This window comes from Carcharhinus amblyrhynchos, chromosome 3, assembly GCF_965287045.1.
Source record: "Carcharhinus amblyrhynchos chromosome 3, sCarAmb.v2.hapA, whole genome shotgun sequence".
In the NCBI taxonomy this organism is placed as follows: Eukaryota; Metazoa; Chordata; class Chondrichthyes; order Carcharhiniformes; family Carcharhinidae; genus Carcharhinus; species Carcharhinus amblyrhynchos.
The window spans coordinates 13,345,452-13,363,146 of NC_137326.1; the positions used below are offsets into that span (position 1 = coordinate 13,345,452).

Here is a 17,695-nt window from a genome sequence, read left to right on the forward strand (position 1 = left end):
TTGCTGTGGCTCTGGAGTCATATGTCGGCCAGAACAGGTAAGGATGGCAGATTTCCTTTCCCAAAGGACATTACTGAACCAGATGAATTTTTCCGACAACAGATTCAAAATTTTCAGTCGATTAATTCTAGATATGTTTTATTGAATTCAAATTCCACCATCTGCCGTGATGGGATTTGAACACAGGTCCCCAGGGCATTAATCAGGCGGTAATACCATGAGGCCACCAACTCCCCCATATGTCACAAGTTAGACCCAAGTCAGTTATATCAAAGTGCTCTTTGAGTTTCAATGAATGGTTAATATCCCTGTCACCTCAATCATCCCACCATCCAGAGAGATCAGTCACTTACACACATTTGCTCGCTTATAATATCATGGAGGACTTTGAGAGAAGGGCAAAACAAGCTTTTCTCATTGAGTTCATTGGTGGAAAAGTAATCAGGCAGTCTTCTCCACTTACTGTCAATGGAAAGCCATGGGCTGATGACGCACGCAACTGCCTAGATAGACTCAAAATCCTCCCTCTTTTGTCCCTCGTCACTGGGGCTCTGAGTGATAATATGCCAGTGGGTGGAGGGGGCAAGTCCTCATCTCCCAGTCACATGAGGCAAGGAGAGAAAAGTGACCCTTCCTCCCCCTTTTCCCTGTTTGCCAACAATGTTTTCTGTTTAAAGAAGTGCAGTGACCCAGTTCAGATAAGATAACTGGAACTGCCTGCAGGGATCTTTGTGAAATACGTACAACAACGTCAATGACAGTTGACGTTTATGACAGATTGCAAAGACGAGACACTGTCAAGGATGGAAACTGATGTTTTATTTGAAGTGCAATGCTGGAAATTCCCCTTATAGCTGCTCAGCCTTCAGGATTGTAGAACCCTATTTGGAGGCACATATTTCTGATATTTAAGGGAAAGGGCGACAGATTTGGCTTTGAAGGGTTATGGAGAATAGGCAGGAAAGCAGAGCCGAGGCTGACATGAGATCAGCTAAGATAGTACTCAAAGTTTGCGGATGATTCCAAGTTGGGTGGGAGGGTGAACTGTGACAAGGATGCAGAGATCCTTCAGAATGATCTGAACAGGTTGGGTGAGTGGGCTAATCAGTGGCAGATGCAGTGTAATTTGGATAAATGTGAGGTTATTCACTTTGGATGCAAAAACAAGGCGGCAGATTACTACCTGAATGGCTGTAAATTGGGAGAGGGGAGTATGCAGAGGGACCTGGGTGTCCTTGTGCACCAGTCACTGAAGATAAGCATGCAGGTGCAGCAGGCGGTAAGGAAGGTTGGCCTTCATTGCGAGAGGTTTCGAGTACAGGAGCAGGGATGTGTTGCTGCAATTATGCAGGATCTTGCTGAGGCCACGCCGAGAGTAATGTGTATAGTTTTGGTCTCCTTTTCTGAGTAAAGATGTTCTCACTCTCGAGGGAGTGCGGCGAAGGTTTACCAGGCCGATTCCAGGGATGGCAGGACTGATGTATGAGGAGAGACTGACTAGGTTAGGATTGTTTTTGCTGGAGTTCAGACAAATGAGGGGGGATCTGATAGACACTTATAAAATTCTAACAGGGCTGGAGAGGATGTTCCCGATGGTGGGGGAGTCCAGAACCAGGGTCACAGTCTGAGGATTCATTTAGACCTTTTAGGACGGAAGTGAGGAGACATTTTTTCACCCAAAGAGTGGTGAGCCTGTGGAATTCATTACCACAGGAAGTAGTTGATGCCAAAACATTGAATGTATTCAGGAGATGGCTAGATAAAGCACTTGGGGCGGAATGGGATCAAAGGTTATGGGGAGAAAGCAGGATTAGGCTATCGAGTTGGACGATCAGCCATGATCGTGTTGAATGGTGGAGCAGGCTTGAGGGGTTGAATTGCCTCCTCCTTATGATTCTTATAAACAGGCACCAGAGATCCTTGATCGAAAAGTGTGGGGATAACCCTGAGTGCAAATTTATCAGTGCGAGTATACTCAAAGCAGAAAGATTAATGGAGATCCCAGCACTTCAACTTTTCTTTAAAGAAGAGTTGTTTTAACCATTATGAAGAAGGAGCTACTTACAAAAAACTTTCTAAAGTATCTGCTTTTGCAACAGAGTAGCCACTTCAGAAAGTATGGAGCATCAATCATTTTGTGTAGCACTACAATAAGTGGTTTTTGAAGCAGTTCACTAGTTGATAATCTGTAGTTGATTTTCCCTACAATCTGCTGAATATATTGAATTGAATTAAGGGGAGACTAACACACCATCTGCTTCCAACCCTGAAAAGTATGTCTTCACTGAAATTTGTAATGATAGAAAGCGGGGTGGGGGTGTGGTGGTGTGAACTGTAGCTCAGGGATTGTTATTTCAATTATAATTAAGAACTTAAGAATTTATAAAGGAAAAGTTGACAAGAAGCACACACAGGCATTATGCCCGGGATTCTCTGATCAAAAGTCTGAGGACATATACCAGTAGGCTCAAGAGCTGCTTCTTCCCTGCTGCCATCAGACTTTTGAATGGACCTACCATATATTAAGTTGATCTTTCTCTATACCCTAGCTATGACTACAACAGTACATTCTGCGCTCTCTCTTTTCCTTCTCCCCTACGTACTCTATGAATGGTATGATTTGTCTGTATAGCTCTCAAGAAACAATACTTTTCACTGTATCCCAATACATGTGACAATAATAAATCAATTCAATTCAATTCAAACTCCAATCTCATTTGGACTCCTCCTGTTGCCACCAAGAATGGAGAATTTGGCACAATAGCCAAAACTCCGTTGGCTGCAGCGGGACTGGAGAATCCCAGCTGTGGACAAGGTTGGAGGTTTCCACGTATTTTTTTTAATATATTATTGTTACAGCCACATGAAGAGGGGTGAAATGACTCCCCTATTCTCCTAATCCAGGTCCAACTGTAATACGGGCAGGGTTGGGGCAGCATGATGGCACAGTGGCTAGCACTACTGCCTCACAGTACCAGGGACCCAGATTCAATTGCCGGCTTGGGTCACTGCCTGTGCAGAGTTTGCACATTCTTCCTGTGTCTGCGTGGGTTAGTTCTGGGTGCTCCGGTTTCCTCCCACAGCCTAAAGAAGTGCTGGTTAGGTGCGCTGGCCATGCTAAATTATCCCTCGGTGTACCCGAATAGGCACCGGAATGTGGCATCTGGGGGATTTTCACAGTAACTTCATTGCAGTGTAAATGTAAGCCGACTTGTGATTAATAAATAAACTTTAACTTAACTTTTCTTCTAAACTCCAGTGACTAGATGACCCAACCTCCCCACATTTGTTGTGTATTTTTGGTTTGTATTCATGCTTCCTGTCGCAGGCCAATTTTTATAAGACAATTTCAACTTGTGTGTGGCATGATATTGGTTTGTATATGTTGTGTAGCAATGGGTGACATTGTTTGACAATGGGTGGTGAGTGGTGAGGAATGTTTCTATGTGCTAACGGCTGGTCAGTAAATGGCCTTTGTGTGGTGATTGATAGGCTTGTGTGGTGATAGACAGTCTTGTGTGATAATGGATGACCTTGCGTAGAGATAGAAGATCTTATGTAGTGATGGATGGTGTTTTGTGCCAATGAATGATCTTGTGTGACAATGTTTTGATAGATGTTGTTGTCTTAATTGGTATCTATTAACTGTTATTTATTATGCAGTGGTGCATTGTATTTTTATTGGCTCAGACATCTTGTGATAACCTCTGGGTGTAAGTGTTTATGTCAGCTTGCCTGACTGAGTTATTGTACTAATTGCCTCGGATGGCATGTTTTATGTTGACTAATATATGAAGTGTTTATTTTTGAAGTTGTGGGGGAGGCGGGGGGGATGTATGAGTTGAGAAAAAGAGAACAAATGTGACTTTGGCATCCTTCCTCACTTTATCATTGAGAGCTTTCCGTAGTTTGGCTACAATTCAGATGGCTCTGGGATAAAGGGAATTGGAAGGGAGAGCGCATCAGTGAAACCCATTTCTTATCCAGCATGGAATTCCAGTGAAGCAGATTGGTTTTGCAGTCACTTGCCTGCCTCACAGGTCTCGAAGGAACAATGCTGATCGCTAACCCAGCTGTAACCTTTCTTGAATAGAATACAATTCCAAGGTTTTGAAAATTCATACAATCATCATAGAATCCCTACAGGGCAGAAGGAGGCCATTTGGCCATCGAACTTGCACTGACAACAGTTCCACTCAGGCCCTATCACCATAACTCCCACGTATTTACCCTGCCAGTCCCCCTGACACTAAGGAGAAATTTAGCATGGTCAACCCAACTAATCTGTACATCTTTGGAGTGTGGGAGGAAGCCGGAGCACCCGGAGGAAACCCACGCAGACACGTGGAGAACGTGCAAACTCCACGCAAACAGCCACCTGAGAGCGGAATTGAACCCAGACGTGAGGCAGCAGTGCTGATAGAGCATCTATTGATCCATATTTGAAGAGTCACCAAAAGCTGTCAGCAAATAAACCGCCTCTTGTGAGCGACACAGAATGATACAGTCCCATATTTGTGGTTTCCGCTATTCTCTGCCAAGGAGGCAGGGAGATTGTCACAACCATAATGAGTAAACAGAAAGTGCTGGATAAACTCAGCAGGCCTGGCTGCATCTGTGGAGAAAAACCAGAGTTAACATTTTGTATCTAAATAACCCTTCTGCAACTAACAACCAGTCACCAGAAGGGAGAAGTAACCCAGGTCTCCCACTCTGACTGCTATCCAGTGAGACAAGCTGAGTGTGAATGTTAGGCAAGAAAAGGGCTGGGCTGAGTTGCACCGCTCCTCCCACCTTCCCTCCCTCCCTCCCCCACTCAGAATGGTTTGGATGGAGATTGACTATTTGATGGAGCGAGGTGGCGATTTACTCAGCGCTGAAGGTGACCTTTGTTTGAACTGGCACTCAGTGCTAACAAGGGGGAGCAAGCAACCAAACATCCCATTCCCCAGAGTTAATAAATGAAGAGAGACTGGATCGACTGGACTTGTACTCACTAGAATTTAGAAGAATGCGAGGGTATCTCATAGAAGCACATAAAATCCTGATAAGATTGGATAGGCTAGATGCGGGAAGAATGGTCCTGATATTGGGAACTAGGGGTCACAGTCTAAGAATAAGGGATAAGCCATTTGGGACTGAGATGAGGAAGAACTTCGTCACTCAGTGAGTTGTGAACTTGTGGAATTCTCTACCACAGAAAGCTGTTGGAACCAATTTATTAGATATATTCAAGAGGGAGCTGGATGTGGCACTAATGGCTAAAGGGGTGAAGGAGTACAGAGAGAAAGTGGGAATGGGATACTGGAAGTGTGTGATCATATCGAATGGTGGAGCAGGCTCAAAGGGCCAAATGGCCTACTCCTGCATCTATTTTCTATGTTGACACTTCTTTAGTGGAATGCAAAATGTGAGAAAAACAAAAAACATAAACCTTTGATGACAAATTGATTTGATTTATTATTGTCACGTGTATTGTTTCTTGCACACTATACAGACAAAGCATACCGTTCATAGAGTACATAAGGGAGAAGGAAAGAAGAGGATGAAATAGAGCATTGTTAGAGAGCTTATAAGAGTTAAAATATAGTTTTGAAAGTATAAAACGAGAGTAAAACATAGAATTAGAGGGTATGTTGGGGACAGCTTGCAAGAAGCTGCCACACTCTGGCACCATCTTGAATTCCTGGTGCCTAAGGGAAAATATCATTCATATAAATTCAAAAAATGCTTGTGCGTTGAAAGGCCGGTCTGAAGTTAATGGTTTCTCTTCTCTTCCTCCAGGTGCTACCTCCGCCCCATGTTTAATTTTCATCTTCCCAGCTGTGTTCTACATACGGATAATGCCAAAGGAAGAAGAGCCAATGAGGTCGTTTCCAAAAATCCTGGTACGTCTCCAGTGGGCAAAGCCCAAAAATGCAGAAGTTGTTCTGTATCAAGTAATCAGTTTCAGAGCATTTCTTGTTAAAATGATAGCACACCATAGATTTATGTTCAACCAATCTCCTGGGATTCCTGTTTTCAAAAACATTATTGATATGACAAACACGGGAACCGTGAATATTGTGCACTTTTGCACTGAACTTTTGTCCAGGGGTGTCCCCGCCTCTGTTGGTCTGTCCAGGCAGGATTTAGAGTTAGAGAGAGGCTTGTTGCGATTCTGGTCCATTGAACCGATCATCAATTAGCTTCACGTAGCACCAGTTGCACAAAAGCCCATATAATTCCAGATTTTGCCCCTTAGTCTGGGATAAGAAGGACTAAATTTGCAGTTGGATAGTGGCTTGAGTGGGCAGGTGGTTGGGGTGGGGGTGGGGGGCTGGACTTTTAGGTTCTGTAGGGAGTAAGGTACAGTGGTAGGCAGGTGTTTGAAAAAAAGCTCCACCAGTCAGCATGCCAGTTCCTTGCCTCAATCCCATCCCTGGGTCATTTCACCTGGGCCCAGGAATGCTGGCACAAAGGCAGATACCCAGCCTCCAGCAGCAGTAGCCGATTGACCCTCTTAATGGCTATTTAAGGTCAATTGTTGGAAATCAGGGACCTGTGCAGCTGCCATGATGTGGCCTTCCAGTCGCAGACGAGGGAGCCAGACTTTCAGGCAAGCGAAGCGCACACGGCGCATAATTAGCACATAGAAACATTTCTCACCACTCACCACCCATCGTCAAACAATGCCACCCGTTGCTACACAACACATACAAACCAATATCACCCCACACACAAGTTGAAACTGCCTCATAAAGATTGGCCTGTGACAGGAAGCATGAGTACAAACCAAAAGTACACAACAAGCCATCGCCGCCCCCCCACCACCCCACCTGTGCATAGTTAATCTCCCCCGGCTTCCACTTCCTTCCCTCCGGCAACAGTGGCCTGGCTGCTGGATTTTTAAAATGTATTTTAATTTTTAACGGTTGGAAAGAAGGAACTCCATTTTGAAGCACCCTCGCTCTCACATAATCTGCTCTGGCATCCAAGCTGGAGGGACTCCTATAGTACACCACCCACACCACCCCCCCCCCAACACAACTTCAAGAGCCCACCTGCCAGACTTAACTGAGCAGCAAACTTGACCCCTGATCCCTAATTGGCCAGCTCGGGAAAGATCACAGGATGGCGCACGGACAGGAATTGGCGTAAGGATAAGGTTTATAGTATCAGACTTGAGTGAACTGCTGCACGTGTACAGGATCCAACACTGAGACACAGAAGTTATTCAAAACCAGGAATGTGTAATGTTTGTGAGTCCTCCATTTGCTGTGCAGTCTGCTTACTGATGTCACGCTATGGCACAAGTGGTCAGCGCTGCTGCCTCGAAGCTCCAGGGGCACAGGTTCAATTCCAGTCTCGGGTCACTGTCTGCGTGGAGCCTGTACATCCTCCCCGTGTCTGCGAGGGTTTCCTCCAGGTTCTCCAATTTCCTCCCATACTCCAATGATATGCAGTCCAGGTGAATTGGTCAAGCTAAATTGCCCTTTAGTCTCCCAAGATGTGTCGGTTAGGGGGATTAATGCAGTAAATACTTAAGATTATGGGGATTGGGCCTGGATAATGATGTTAAGTCAGTGCAGAACCTATGGGCCAAATGGCCTCCTTCTGCACAATAATGATTTTATGATTCTTTAGCAGTGTGCATCTTGCAGTGTAGGCTACAGCCAATCTAGACAGGTTCACATTCAGCCAAACACAATGGGGACTATTTAAGGACATATCTATTGGAGTTTAGTCAGAGGCAGTTGGAGGGAAAACATGTTTACGAATGGACTCAAAAGCCTAGACACATTGGACGACTGTTAGACCCCACTCTTAGGACAGAGTAAATGTTTGCCGTTTTCTGTACACTGTTCAAGGCAAAGGGTGAGAAGGCATATGAACCAAATACAACTTATTTATTGAAGCAACTTTCTAAATCCAACACAGCCCACATGCTCACAGGTTCTTCTCTCTTTCCACCGGCTCTGTTTAGGGAACAAGTAATGTAAGCCCTGATTGCACTGGCGCAGAATATGCTTGTCATTGGAAAGGCCTGTTTTAACATGTACTGGCTGACACAGTGGTTAACACTGCTGCTTTAAAGCGCCAGGGACCCAGGTTCAATTCCCGGCTTGGGTCGCTGTCAGTGTGAAGTTTGCACATTCTCCCCGTGTCTGCATGGGTTTCCTCCAGGTGCTCCGGTTTCCACCCACATTGTGAAAGACATGCTGATTAGGTGCATTGACCCGACCGGATGCCAGAGTGTGGCGGCTATGGAAATTTCACAGTAACTTCATTGCAGTATTAATGTAAACCTTACTTGTGACACTAATAAATAAACTTTACATGTGAACCTTTTGGGATTGGCACAAAGAGATATTTGCATAGCAGGTGTTGGTGGAGATTGGTTACTAGGAAGATCCTGATAAGGGGATATTATGCCAATCTGCTTCTGTTTATTTTATTGATTTGAAAGAGGATTTTTTTGGCCATGCAATGTTTGTTTCTCCTTTCCTCATTAGAGACTGAAATAGTTCACCAGTGAATGGGGATACGACCAGAGTGGAAGAGATGGAGGGGCAGCATTCTTAAAATGTATTCAGGAGAATGTTTTTTAAACCAAGACATTACAAGAGGAGGGGCCAGTTTTGGACTTGGTTTCAGGGAATGAAGCTGGACAAATGAAAGAGGCATCAGCTGGGAAGCATTTTGGTGGAAGTCATTCGAGTTTAGTTCGATTTAGAATAGTAATGGAAAAGAAGCAAAACTTCTCAGCTGGGGAAAGGTAAAATATGATTTCTTTTAATTAATTTGTGGGACATGGGTGTTGCTGGCTGGCCAGCATTTATTGCCCATCCCTAGTTGCCCAAGGGAGAGTCAACCACATTGCTGTGGCTCTGGAGTCATATGTAGGCCAGACCAGATAAGGATGGCAGATTTCCTTCCTTAAAGGGCATTCATGAACCAGATGGATTTTCCAACAATGGTTTCATGGTCATCAGTAGATTCTTAATTTCAGATTTTTTTAAATTGAATTCCACCATCTGTCACGGTAGAATTCGAACTTGGGTTCCCAGGACATTAGCTGAGTTTCTGGATTAATAATCTAGCAATATTACCACTAGGCCATTATCTCACCACTTTGCTGAAGTCTTATGGAAAGGACTTGAAGATACATAAGTCAGTGAGAGGCATTCAAGACAAAACAGTGAGGGTTCCGAGCAAGTAAAGAGAAAGGGTGGGATTAACAAATGCGGAACCCCCAAGAACTCAAGTGGTTTATGGAGAAGGATAAAGAAGGGAAAGGCTATTACAGATACCAAGGACTCAATACTGCAGTCAACCAAGAGAGGTATATAAAGTATCAGAGTGAAATTGAAAAGGAAATTAGGAAAGCAAAGTGAGGGCATGAAAAAATATTGACAAGTAAAATCAAGGAAATGTCAAAATATACTCATAAATGTGTAAAAGAGGAAGAGGATAACTAAAGCAAGAGTTGAGCACCCCCAGCACCTGTTTGGGTACCCTGAGGGAGAATTTAACATGGCTAATGCACCGAACCAGCATGTCTTTCAGATTGTGGGTGGAAACCCATGCAGACACGGGGAGAACGTGCAGACTCAGCGCAGACAAAAATCGAACCCAGGTCCCTGGCACTGTGAGGCAACCATGCTAACCACTGTGCCATACAGATATGTGCTGGTATGTCTGCTGGTGAATAGCACCTTGGCTGATGTTGTCCAACTCAGTCCGTGCAGGTTGTGGAAATGGGAATCCCCTTCTTGTAAATCTCGTTCCTTATAAAGTACCTGGATGAGTACTCGGCACGCCATAACATTCAAGGCTATGGGCCAAATGCTGGCAAATGGGATTAGGTGGGCAGGTCAGGGCCTTTCATGCATCGGTGCAGACACAATGGGCCGAAGGGCCTCTTCTGCTCTGCAATACTCTGTGATTCTGTAAAGCCATTTTGGTGAAGCCTGGTTGATACACTTTGGACGAAATGGCATTGGTTAAATCCAAAGAAGCTGCCTAACGGGTAATTGTTAGTCGAGGGGCAGCCCCTTTTCAAAGCCGTTAAAAATGATGAGGCGTTTTGAGTAGAATTGAAATGGGAGAAACTGTTTTCCTTGTCAGTAACACGGAGAACACCTTTAAAATAATGGGCAAAAGTTCCAGAAGGGAGGGGAAAAGAACATTTTCTTGCTCCATCCTGAGTTGTTGTGATATGAAATGTGCTGCCTGAAACGTGGAAGCTGATTCAGAAGATTTGACAATCTACTTAAAAAGAAAAACCATGTAGCAATGGAGGGAATGAATAAGGGAGAGGGTAGCCCTTTCATAAAACCAGCACACACATAATAAGCTGAGTGGTCTCATTCTGTGCTATATAATTGCATTTAATATTATACAGACTATATAGCACAGAAAGAAGGCATTTGGCCCAACTCTTCAGTGCTGGCAATGTTGGCTTGGAGTGGACGCAATGGTATAGTCCCAAGTTCTCTTGTCTTACGGACCGCTCCCCCACCCTTCATTTCCTGGCAGTTTCCCGCTAGTTTGGGAGCTTGACCCTTTCTCCCTCAGCTCACCGTGTCTTTCTCTTTATTTCCCAGGCGATGTGTTTTGCGGGTCTGGGCTTCCTCTTCATGACCATGAGCCTGAGCTTCATCATCATCGACTGGTCCACAGGAGGCGGCAATGTGAACGGGGGCCACTAGACAGCAGGGTGCCTCGTCCAGGGAGAGCCAAGTGCCCCCCTCCCTCACTCTCAACAAGCAAGAAAATCGCGATAGAAAACTGCCAACAAACCCAATGCCCGCCCTGCCCCCTCTGTAATGAGACACTGCTAGTACTGTACATATATATAGTTTTGCACACCAGCAATTTTTATACCATATAACTGTATAGTAATGAATCGATGCAAATGTGTTGCATGAGATTTTATAAAACTGCAACATTTCTAAGTTATTTTGTATAGATCTAGGACAGAGGTGGCATTTGCAGTGTTAGTCTGTGAAATAACTGGCTTAGTATAGTGTAGGGTCACAGGTATAGTTGCCTGGGGCCTGAATTTAGCACCTTGGGTATATTGGGGTGGGGGGGGGGCTAAGTCTTGTTTTTATAATATATATTTTACATTGTGGTCTTTTGACACAACTGAACACTATACAGAAGCATTTTTAAAGATGGTTAGGAGCATTGCAAAGCAAAGCAAAGATTTCTGAGCTGCCATTCACTGTTTCCACTTCCCGTCGCCCTACTAAACGCTGTGTGCACTTTTTTTTTGTCATAGGTAACAGCAGTTCCGATGCCTGATTACTTAATTTATTTTTTAAAGAAAAGCCTTTGATGTCTCGGTAGGTGAATGCCCTGCGTGGTTTATAAAGGGGAACCGTCCATGCCTGGCCACATTGCCCCGGTGCGAAGCTTTCTCTGTGCCGAGTGAGCTGGTCTCAGCCAAGCCACGGTGAGGGGGTTCGCCAGGCTCGTGAGGGGTTGGTGTGGAGGGGTGTTCCGCTATCCAGAACTCCGCAGACTGTTGTAGTTCCTGAATCGCGCTCATGCTCAACTGTTCTGCTCCCACTTTGACAGCCCGCAGACTCACTGGCTGCTTCCGTGTGAAAGGTGGCCACTCGGGTAAGGTACGAGAAGACTGACATTACCTATCAGATTTATAATTTAACATGATAAGCAATATAGATATATATTTTAAATTATTCAGAGATAGATATTTAGCAGATTAATGGAGTGCTTAGATTTTGCTCACTATAAGCACAGTACTGGGCCCTCACAACATTGGAGAAGTATTGAGATGAGCATTTGACATGCCATAGCAAGCAAGGCTACAGGCCAAGTGCTGGAAAATGGGATTACAGTAGATAGGCACTTGATGGCCTGCACAGACACGATGGGCCAAAGGGCCCTCTTTCTGTGTTGAAAAACTCCCTATCAACTTTATTGTCCTTGGAAATAGCCCCCGTTAAAACCCTGTCTTTTGACCTTCTTCCCACAAAGACTATGAGCTCTGTAGTCATTGTGGAATACTCGATTATTCAGTTGTGCAAACGGTTGTCAATAAGGTTTGGAAGACAGATGCCTGTTTACGGTGGGAAACATTTTCCTCATCAGTGGACACATGGCTTCTGAGGGGCTGCTTGCAAAACTTGCCTGCGACCCAGCCTGGCGAACCAGGCTGCTGCTCTCCGCTCTGGAATGTTAGAATCAGGGTTGTGATCCTTAAGACTATTCCTGAAAAGGGGTGGTACAGCGGCTAGCACACCTGCCTCGCTCCGCCAGGGACCCGGGTTCGATTCCAGTCTCGGGTGCCTGTCTGTGCGGAGTTTGTACATTCTCCCTATGTCTGCATGGGTTTCCTTCAGGTGCTCCAGTTTCCTCCCACAGTCCAAAACATGAGCGGGTTAGGTGGTTTGATCATGCTAAACTGCTCCTTACTATTCAAAGGTGGGTTGGTTAGAAGGATTAACCATGGGAAATATGCAGAGTTACGATAAGTTGGAGGGAAGGGCCTGAGCAAGATGATCTTTCGGAGAGTCAGCGCAGACTCGACGAGCTGAATGGCCTCTTTCTGCACTTTAGGCATTCTGTGAAAGGTGAGCCAGTTGCGCAACACACACTGAATTGATTGCACCATTTCCCAAGCTGAAAGACACGGGATGAGATATAGCTAGTTCCACCCAAGTCTTTGTAACCACCAACCCTACTCTATAGCGCACCCATCGAAGAATGAATAACTGCGATCTGTCAGGTGCAGTGCCCGGCCTCTGGAGATAGAACGGAAAGATCAAGCCTGTTTCAAACCATTTGGCTGCCATTTGCAGGTGGAGGAGGAAAAGGAGAAGCTGATTCCCTGCAGTCGCTCGGCACTGCTGCCATTGCGAAGGCAGTCATCTGCTGGAAACAGATGAGATGGGCAGTGTGGCACTCTCAACACTGGGTCAGTCCATCAAGAAAAGTGGACCAGCCCATTGTAGAGATTGACCACCAGCCCATTAGAAAGTTGCACCTGTCTTCAGACTTTCCCAGTGGTCGGGCGGCACCTGTGTTTGTGAGACGTAGAGATGGGAGATGGCAGATTAAACAGTCACCTTTGGAAATTTTTAAAAATCACACCTCTATGAATTGCTTTTTGTTGAACTGAAAATGTTTTAATTGAAATGTAGGGGAATGGAGGTCATCCTCTAATACGTTTAATGATTTAATCTTACATCTGTATTTTAATAAGTAAATAAAGTTCTTCGCCGGGAACTTAACCGTGAACTTTTAATACAATGGACGTGCAGCAAAATGGCTACTGGATGGTTAGTAAAGTACTGATCGTCTTTGCTGGTTTGGAAACATCCCAACACTTTCATAAAATAATAATTCTGGGGGCAAAGAGTTTTATTTTGTGACAATAATGTCAACGGCTTTGATCGAATGAAAGTTGGATTTTATTTTTGACTCGTGTAGTCCTATGCAATATTAATAGTGTTGGTGGAAATCTCCAGTAACCTTTGCTCCCCAACTTTGTGGATTTATTTTTGTTAGATTGCAGCAGTCATGTTTAGAAATGAAGCTCATCTTATCAGATTCCTTTACACGATATTTATATTTTATTAAATGTGTAATTAAATTTTAATTTAATAGAAAATAAAAAAAGGTTTAAAGATTTTTAATATTTTATGTTCTGCATAGCAGTGGGAAAGCCTTATAGCGCTTGTGTCTGGAAGTGTGAAGAGAAACTGTGTATGTTTTTGTAGTTGACTGTTTGCTATATTACACAACATACTCTTGTCTTATGACCCTGTAAGTCTTTCTGAATGTACAGTAATCCACAAGAGATGTGTGTCACACCGGCGTGATGGGGGAATTAACATTCATGATATGGTCAAGTTTGGAAGGTTCCACTTGCCCACCTCAGCAAAACAACCGTGTTTATCTTTTACAAAACACACGAGAGGTCCGACTCATTGGGCCCGATCTTATCGGCTGTTTACGCCCTGCTACCACTGCAAGCGAGGACAGAGTATTTGGTGCCCAGCCAAACTCCTGTTCACTGTACCGGAGCCAGAAAATCCTGCCGGCGCAAACAATTCCACCCATTGGCTCGTAAATATGCCTTAGACCTTTTATTTCTGATCTGCCAGTGTGTCATTCTTTAATTCATTAATCCTGCAATGCAGCAGGGCTTTTGCTCCTTTTCTTCAACGTGGTTCTTCAATGTGGTTAGAGGGATTGACCATGCTAAATTACCCCTTAGTGTCCAATGATGCATGGGTTAGGTGGATTGACCATGCTAAATTGCCCCTTAGTGTCCAAAGATGTGTGGATTAGGTGGATTGACCATGCTAGATTGCCCCTTAGTGTCCAATGATGCATGGGTTAGGTGGATTGACCATGCTAAATTGCCCCTTAGTGTCCAAAGATGTGTGGATTAGGTGGATTGACCATGCTAGATTGCCCCTTAGTGTCCAATGATGTGTGGATTAGGTGGATTGACCATGCTAAATTGCCCCTTAGTGTCCAATGATGCGTGGGTTAGGTGGATTGGCCATGCTAAATTGCCCCTTAGTGTCCAATGATGTGTGGATTAGGTGGATTGACCATGCTAAATTGCCCCTTAGTGTCCAATGATGTGTGGATTAGATGGATTGGCCATGCTAAATTGCCCCTTAGTGTCCAAAGATCTGTGGGTTAGGTGGATTGGCCATGCTAAATTGCCCCTTAGTGTCCGAAGATGTGTGAGTTAGGTGGATTGGCCATGCTAAATTGCCCCTTAGTGTCCGAAGATGTGTGGGTTAGGTGGATTGGCCATGCTAAATTGCCCCTTAGTGTCCAATGATGCGTGGGTTAGGTGGATTGGCCATGCTAAATTGCCCCTTAGTGTCCAATGATGCGTGGGTTAGGTGGATTGGCCATGCTAAATTGCCCCTTAGTGTCCAATGATGCGTGGGTTAGGTGGATTGGCCATGCTAAATGCGAGGGGTTTCTGGATAGGGCAGAAGAAAAGTGCATGGATGGGATGCTCTTTCAGAGAGTTGGAGCAGAATCTTTCTGCTCGAGCGGGATACTATCAGCTTCGATCCTCTATCGCTCTTTCTGTTGTTCAATCAGTCTTTTGTCCCTCCACATCTGCTGCTCAGTGCATTGGTCTTTAAGCATATTTCTTTTCCTATGTAGAAGGGTCATATGGACTCAAAACATTAACTATCTCGCCACAGATGTTGCCAGACTATCCAGCAGTTTCTGTTTTTATTTCAGATTTCTAGCACCCGGCAGCAGTTTGTTTTTGTTTTGTGTCAGTTAGGCTCTATCCCATCAAGATACTCAGCTTTCATTCAGTGGCTCCAGCTCTCAGCTAAATCAGAAGGTTGTGAGTTCATGTCTCACTATTGTACTGAGCTAACTCCTCAGTGCATCCGTTGAGCAAGTGCTGCACTGTTGGAGGTGCTGTCTGTTGGATTAGGCATTACACCAAGTCCCCCGCTGACCTTTCGAGTGGATGTTGGAAAATGCATTATTTTGAAGAATTTGCCTGGCCAATATTTATTCCAGCGTCAGAAATAAAAGTGATTATCTGGTCATTATCACCTCGCTGCTTGTGGAATCTTGTCATGTGCAAATTGGCAGCATCATTTCCCAGATTACAACAGTAATTAAAAGTCAAAATTACTTAACTGGCTGTAAAGCTCTTGAGGTTGCATAAGTGATGGCTAGCTGGCTTTTGCTAGACGATTAACCCAGAAACTCAGCTAATGTTGCGGGGGACACGAGTTCAAATCCCACCTCGCCAGATGGTGGAATTTGAATTCAATAAAAAATATCTGGAGTTAAGAATCTACTGATGACCATGAAACCATTGTTGATTGTCGGAAAAACCCATTTGGTTCACTGATGTCATTTAGGAAAGGAAATCTGCTGTTCTTACTTGGTCTGGCCTACATGTGACTCCTGATCCACAGCAATGTGGTTGGCTCTCAACTGCCCTCAGGCAATCATTGGTCAGCCAGTGATGCCCATGTCCCACAAATGAATAAAAAGAGGTCCAGATTTTGTGCAAGAAACCTCCCCACTGATTAAAGTTTCAGTTAGTTGCAACCCTTGAAGTTCCCTAATCTCTTATCATCCCTCTTTATGCTACTTATTGCATTAACTTAGTGTGCAAAAGTAAATTTGATTAGTCGCATCTACCCTAACAACCGGCTTCACATCCTATTTTTGATTTTATCTCCATTAGTTCATCAGTAGTTTTTTTATGGTCTGCCTAAAACCAAGGCACCCTCTCAGACATGAAACTAGACAGTAATCTGTTCTCTGCCCAGCACTCCCCCAATTGCCTTTGCTTGTGAGCTGGGGACCCCACGTTTCTGGAACCAAAGACTCCCAGTCAGTCTGTGGTCACCTCATTATGTACTTGGGCCTATAATAGTCCACAATTTAATTTGAACCTTTAAATCAAATCCCTCCTTACGGCATTTCAGCCCAGCAACCCAGCCTGCTAGTTGCAACTGTGAGGGACCTAGGTTTTCCATCTGGGGAAGTCAGCATAGTAAGAAGTCTCACAACACCAGGTTAGAGTCCAACCAGTTTATTTGATAGTAATCTCACAAGCTTTTGGAAGCGGTGTTGAGCATGGACATTGTCTATAGACATTGTCTATTGAGCATAGACAAGTCAGCATAGACATTGGAGAGAAGCAACCCTTGATGGAGGATATTGGATTCAATGTTAGTCCACCTACGTTAACATCAGAACCCTGATCTTTGGGTAATTATGACTGGCGCAGTGGCCCAGTGGTTAGCACTGCTGCCTCACAGCACCAGGGACGTGGGTTCAATCCTGGCCTTGGGTCACAGTCTGTGTGGAGTTTTGCACATTCTGTCTGTGTGCGTGTGTGGTTTTCTCTGGGTGCTCCGGTTTCCTCCCACAGTTCAAAGGTGTGTGGATTAGCTTGACTGGCCATGCTAAATTGACCCTTAGTGTCAGGAGGATTAGCAGGGTAAATATGTGGGGTTACGGGGATTGGGCCTGGGTGGGATTGTTGTCAGCGCAGGCTCGATGGGCAGAATGGTCTACTTCTGCACTGTAGGGATTCTATGATACACCAGATACTCAATTGCTCGGTACGGTAACCATACCTTCATGTGGGTATTTAATTACCTGTCATTCTCATTTAGAATTGGGGAGGGTGTAAGTGGATTGGCATTCAGTAAAATCAGCTTGCGTATTTATTTGCGACCATTTGCTTTAAAAAAAAATTATTAGTCTACTTAAGAAAGTCCTTCATTTTTTTGCCACACTGGCGCAGTAACGTTGATTTGTGTTTCATAATAAGGTGACATTTTTGTTGGATAAGGTGGAGAAGGAAAAACCTTCTAAAATGTATTTTATCGCCTCCTTCAGTCTTTTTTTGAGACCCACGCCTTGCGTAACTGTCTGTGTCGAGTGGATCTGTATCATGTATATAAAAAATATAAATATTAAACAATTTTAAATCTGATACCTCGTGTGATCATTGATTAAAACAAGCTAACCTATCCAGAAACTCACTTTAACTTATTATGTGTCACAAGTTGGTTTACATTAACACTGTACTGAAGTTACTGTGTTAACCCCCTCATCACCACACTCTAGCACCTGTGCGGATACGCTGAGGGAGAATTTAGCATGGCCAATGATTTAAGCAGCACATCTTCCCACACAGATATGGGGAGAACAT

The 17,695-nt window shown here is 44.4% G+C and overlaps 1 protein-coding gene across 2 annotated transcripts in view; it reads left to right on the top strand.

The window, feature by feature from the left end:
• LOC145335764 (sodium-coupled neutral amino acid transporter 3-like) overlaps positions 1-17,476 on the top strand; it is a 144,995-nt gene extending 127,519 nt beyond the window's left edge. For both annotated transcript variants that reach the window (XM_080181492.1, XM_080181498.1), the window contains exons 15-16: positions 5,785-5,888; positions 10,590-17,476. In XM_080181492.1, the coding sequence (XP_080037618.1) occupies positions 5,785-5,888; positions 10,590-10,694 (209 nt within the window). In that variant the 3' untranslated portion in view covers positions 10,695-17,476. The remainder of the gene's footprint in view (positions 1-5,784; positions 5,889-10,589) is intronic.
• The last annotated feature ends 219 nt before the right edge of the window (positions 17,477-17,695 follow it).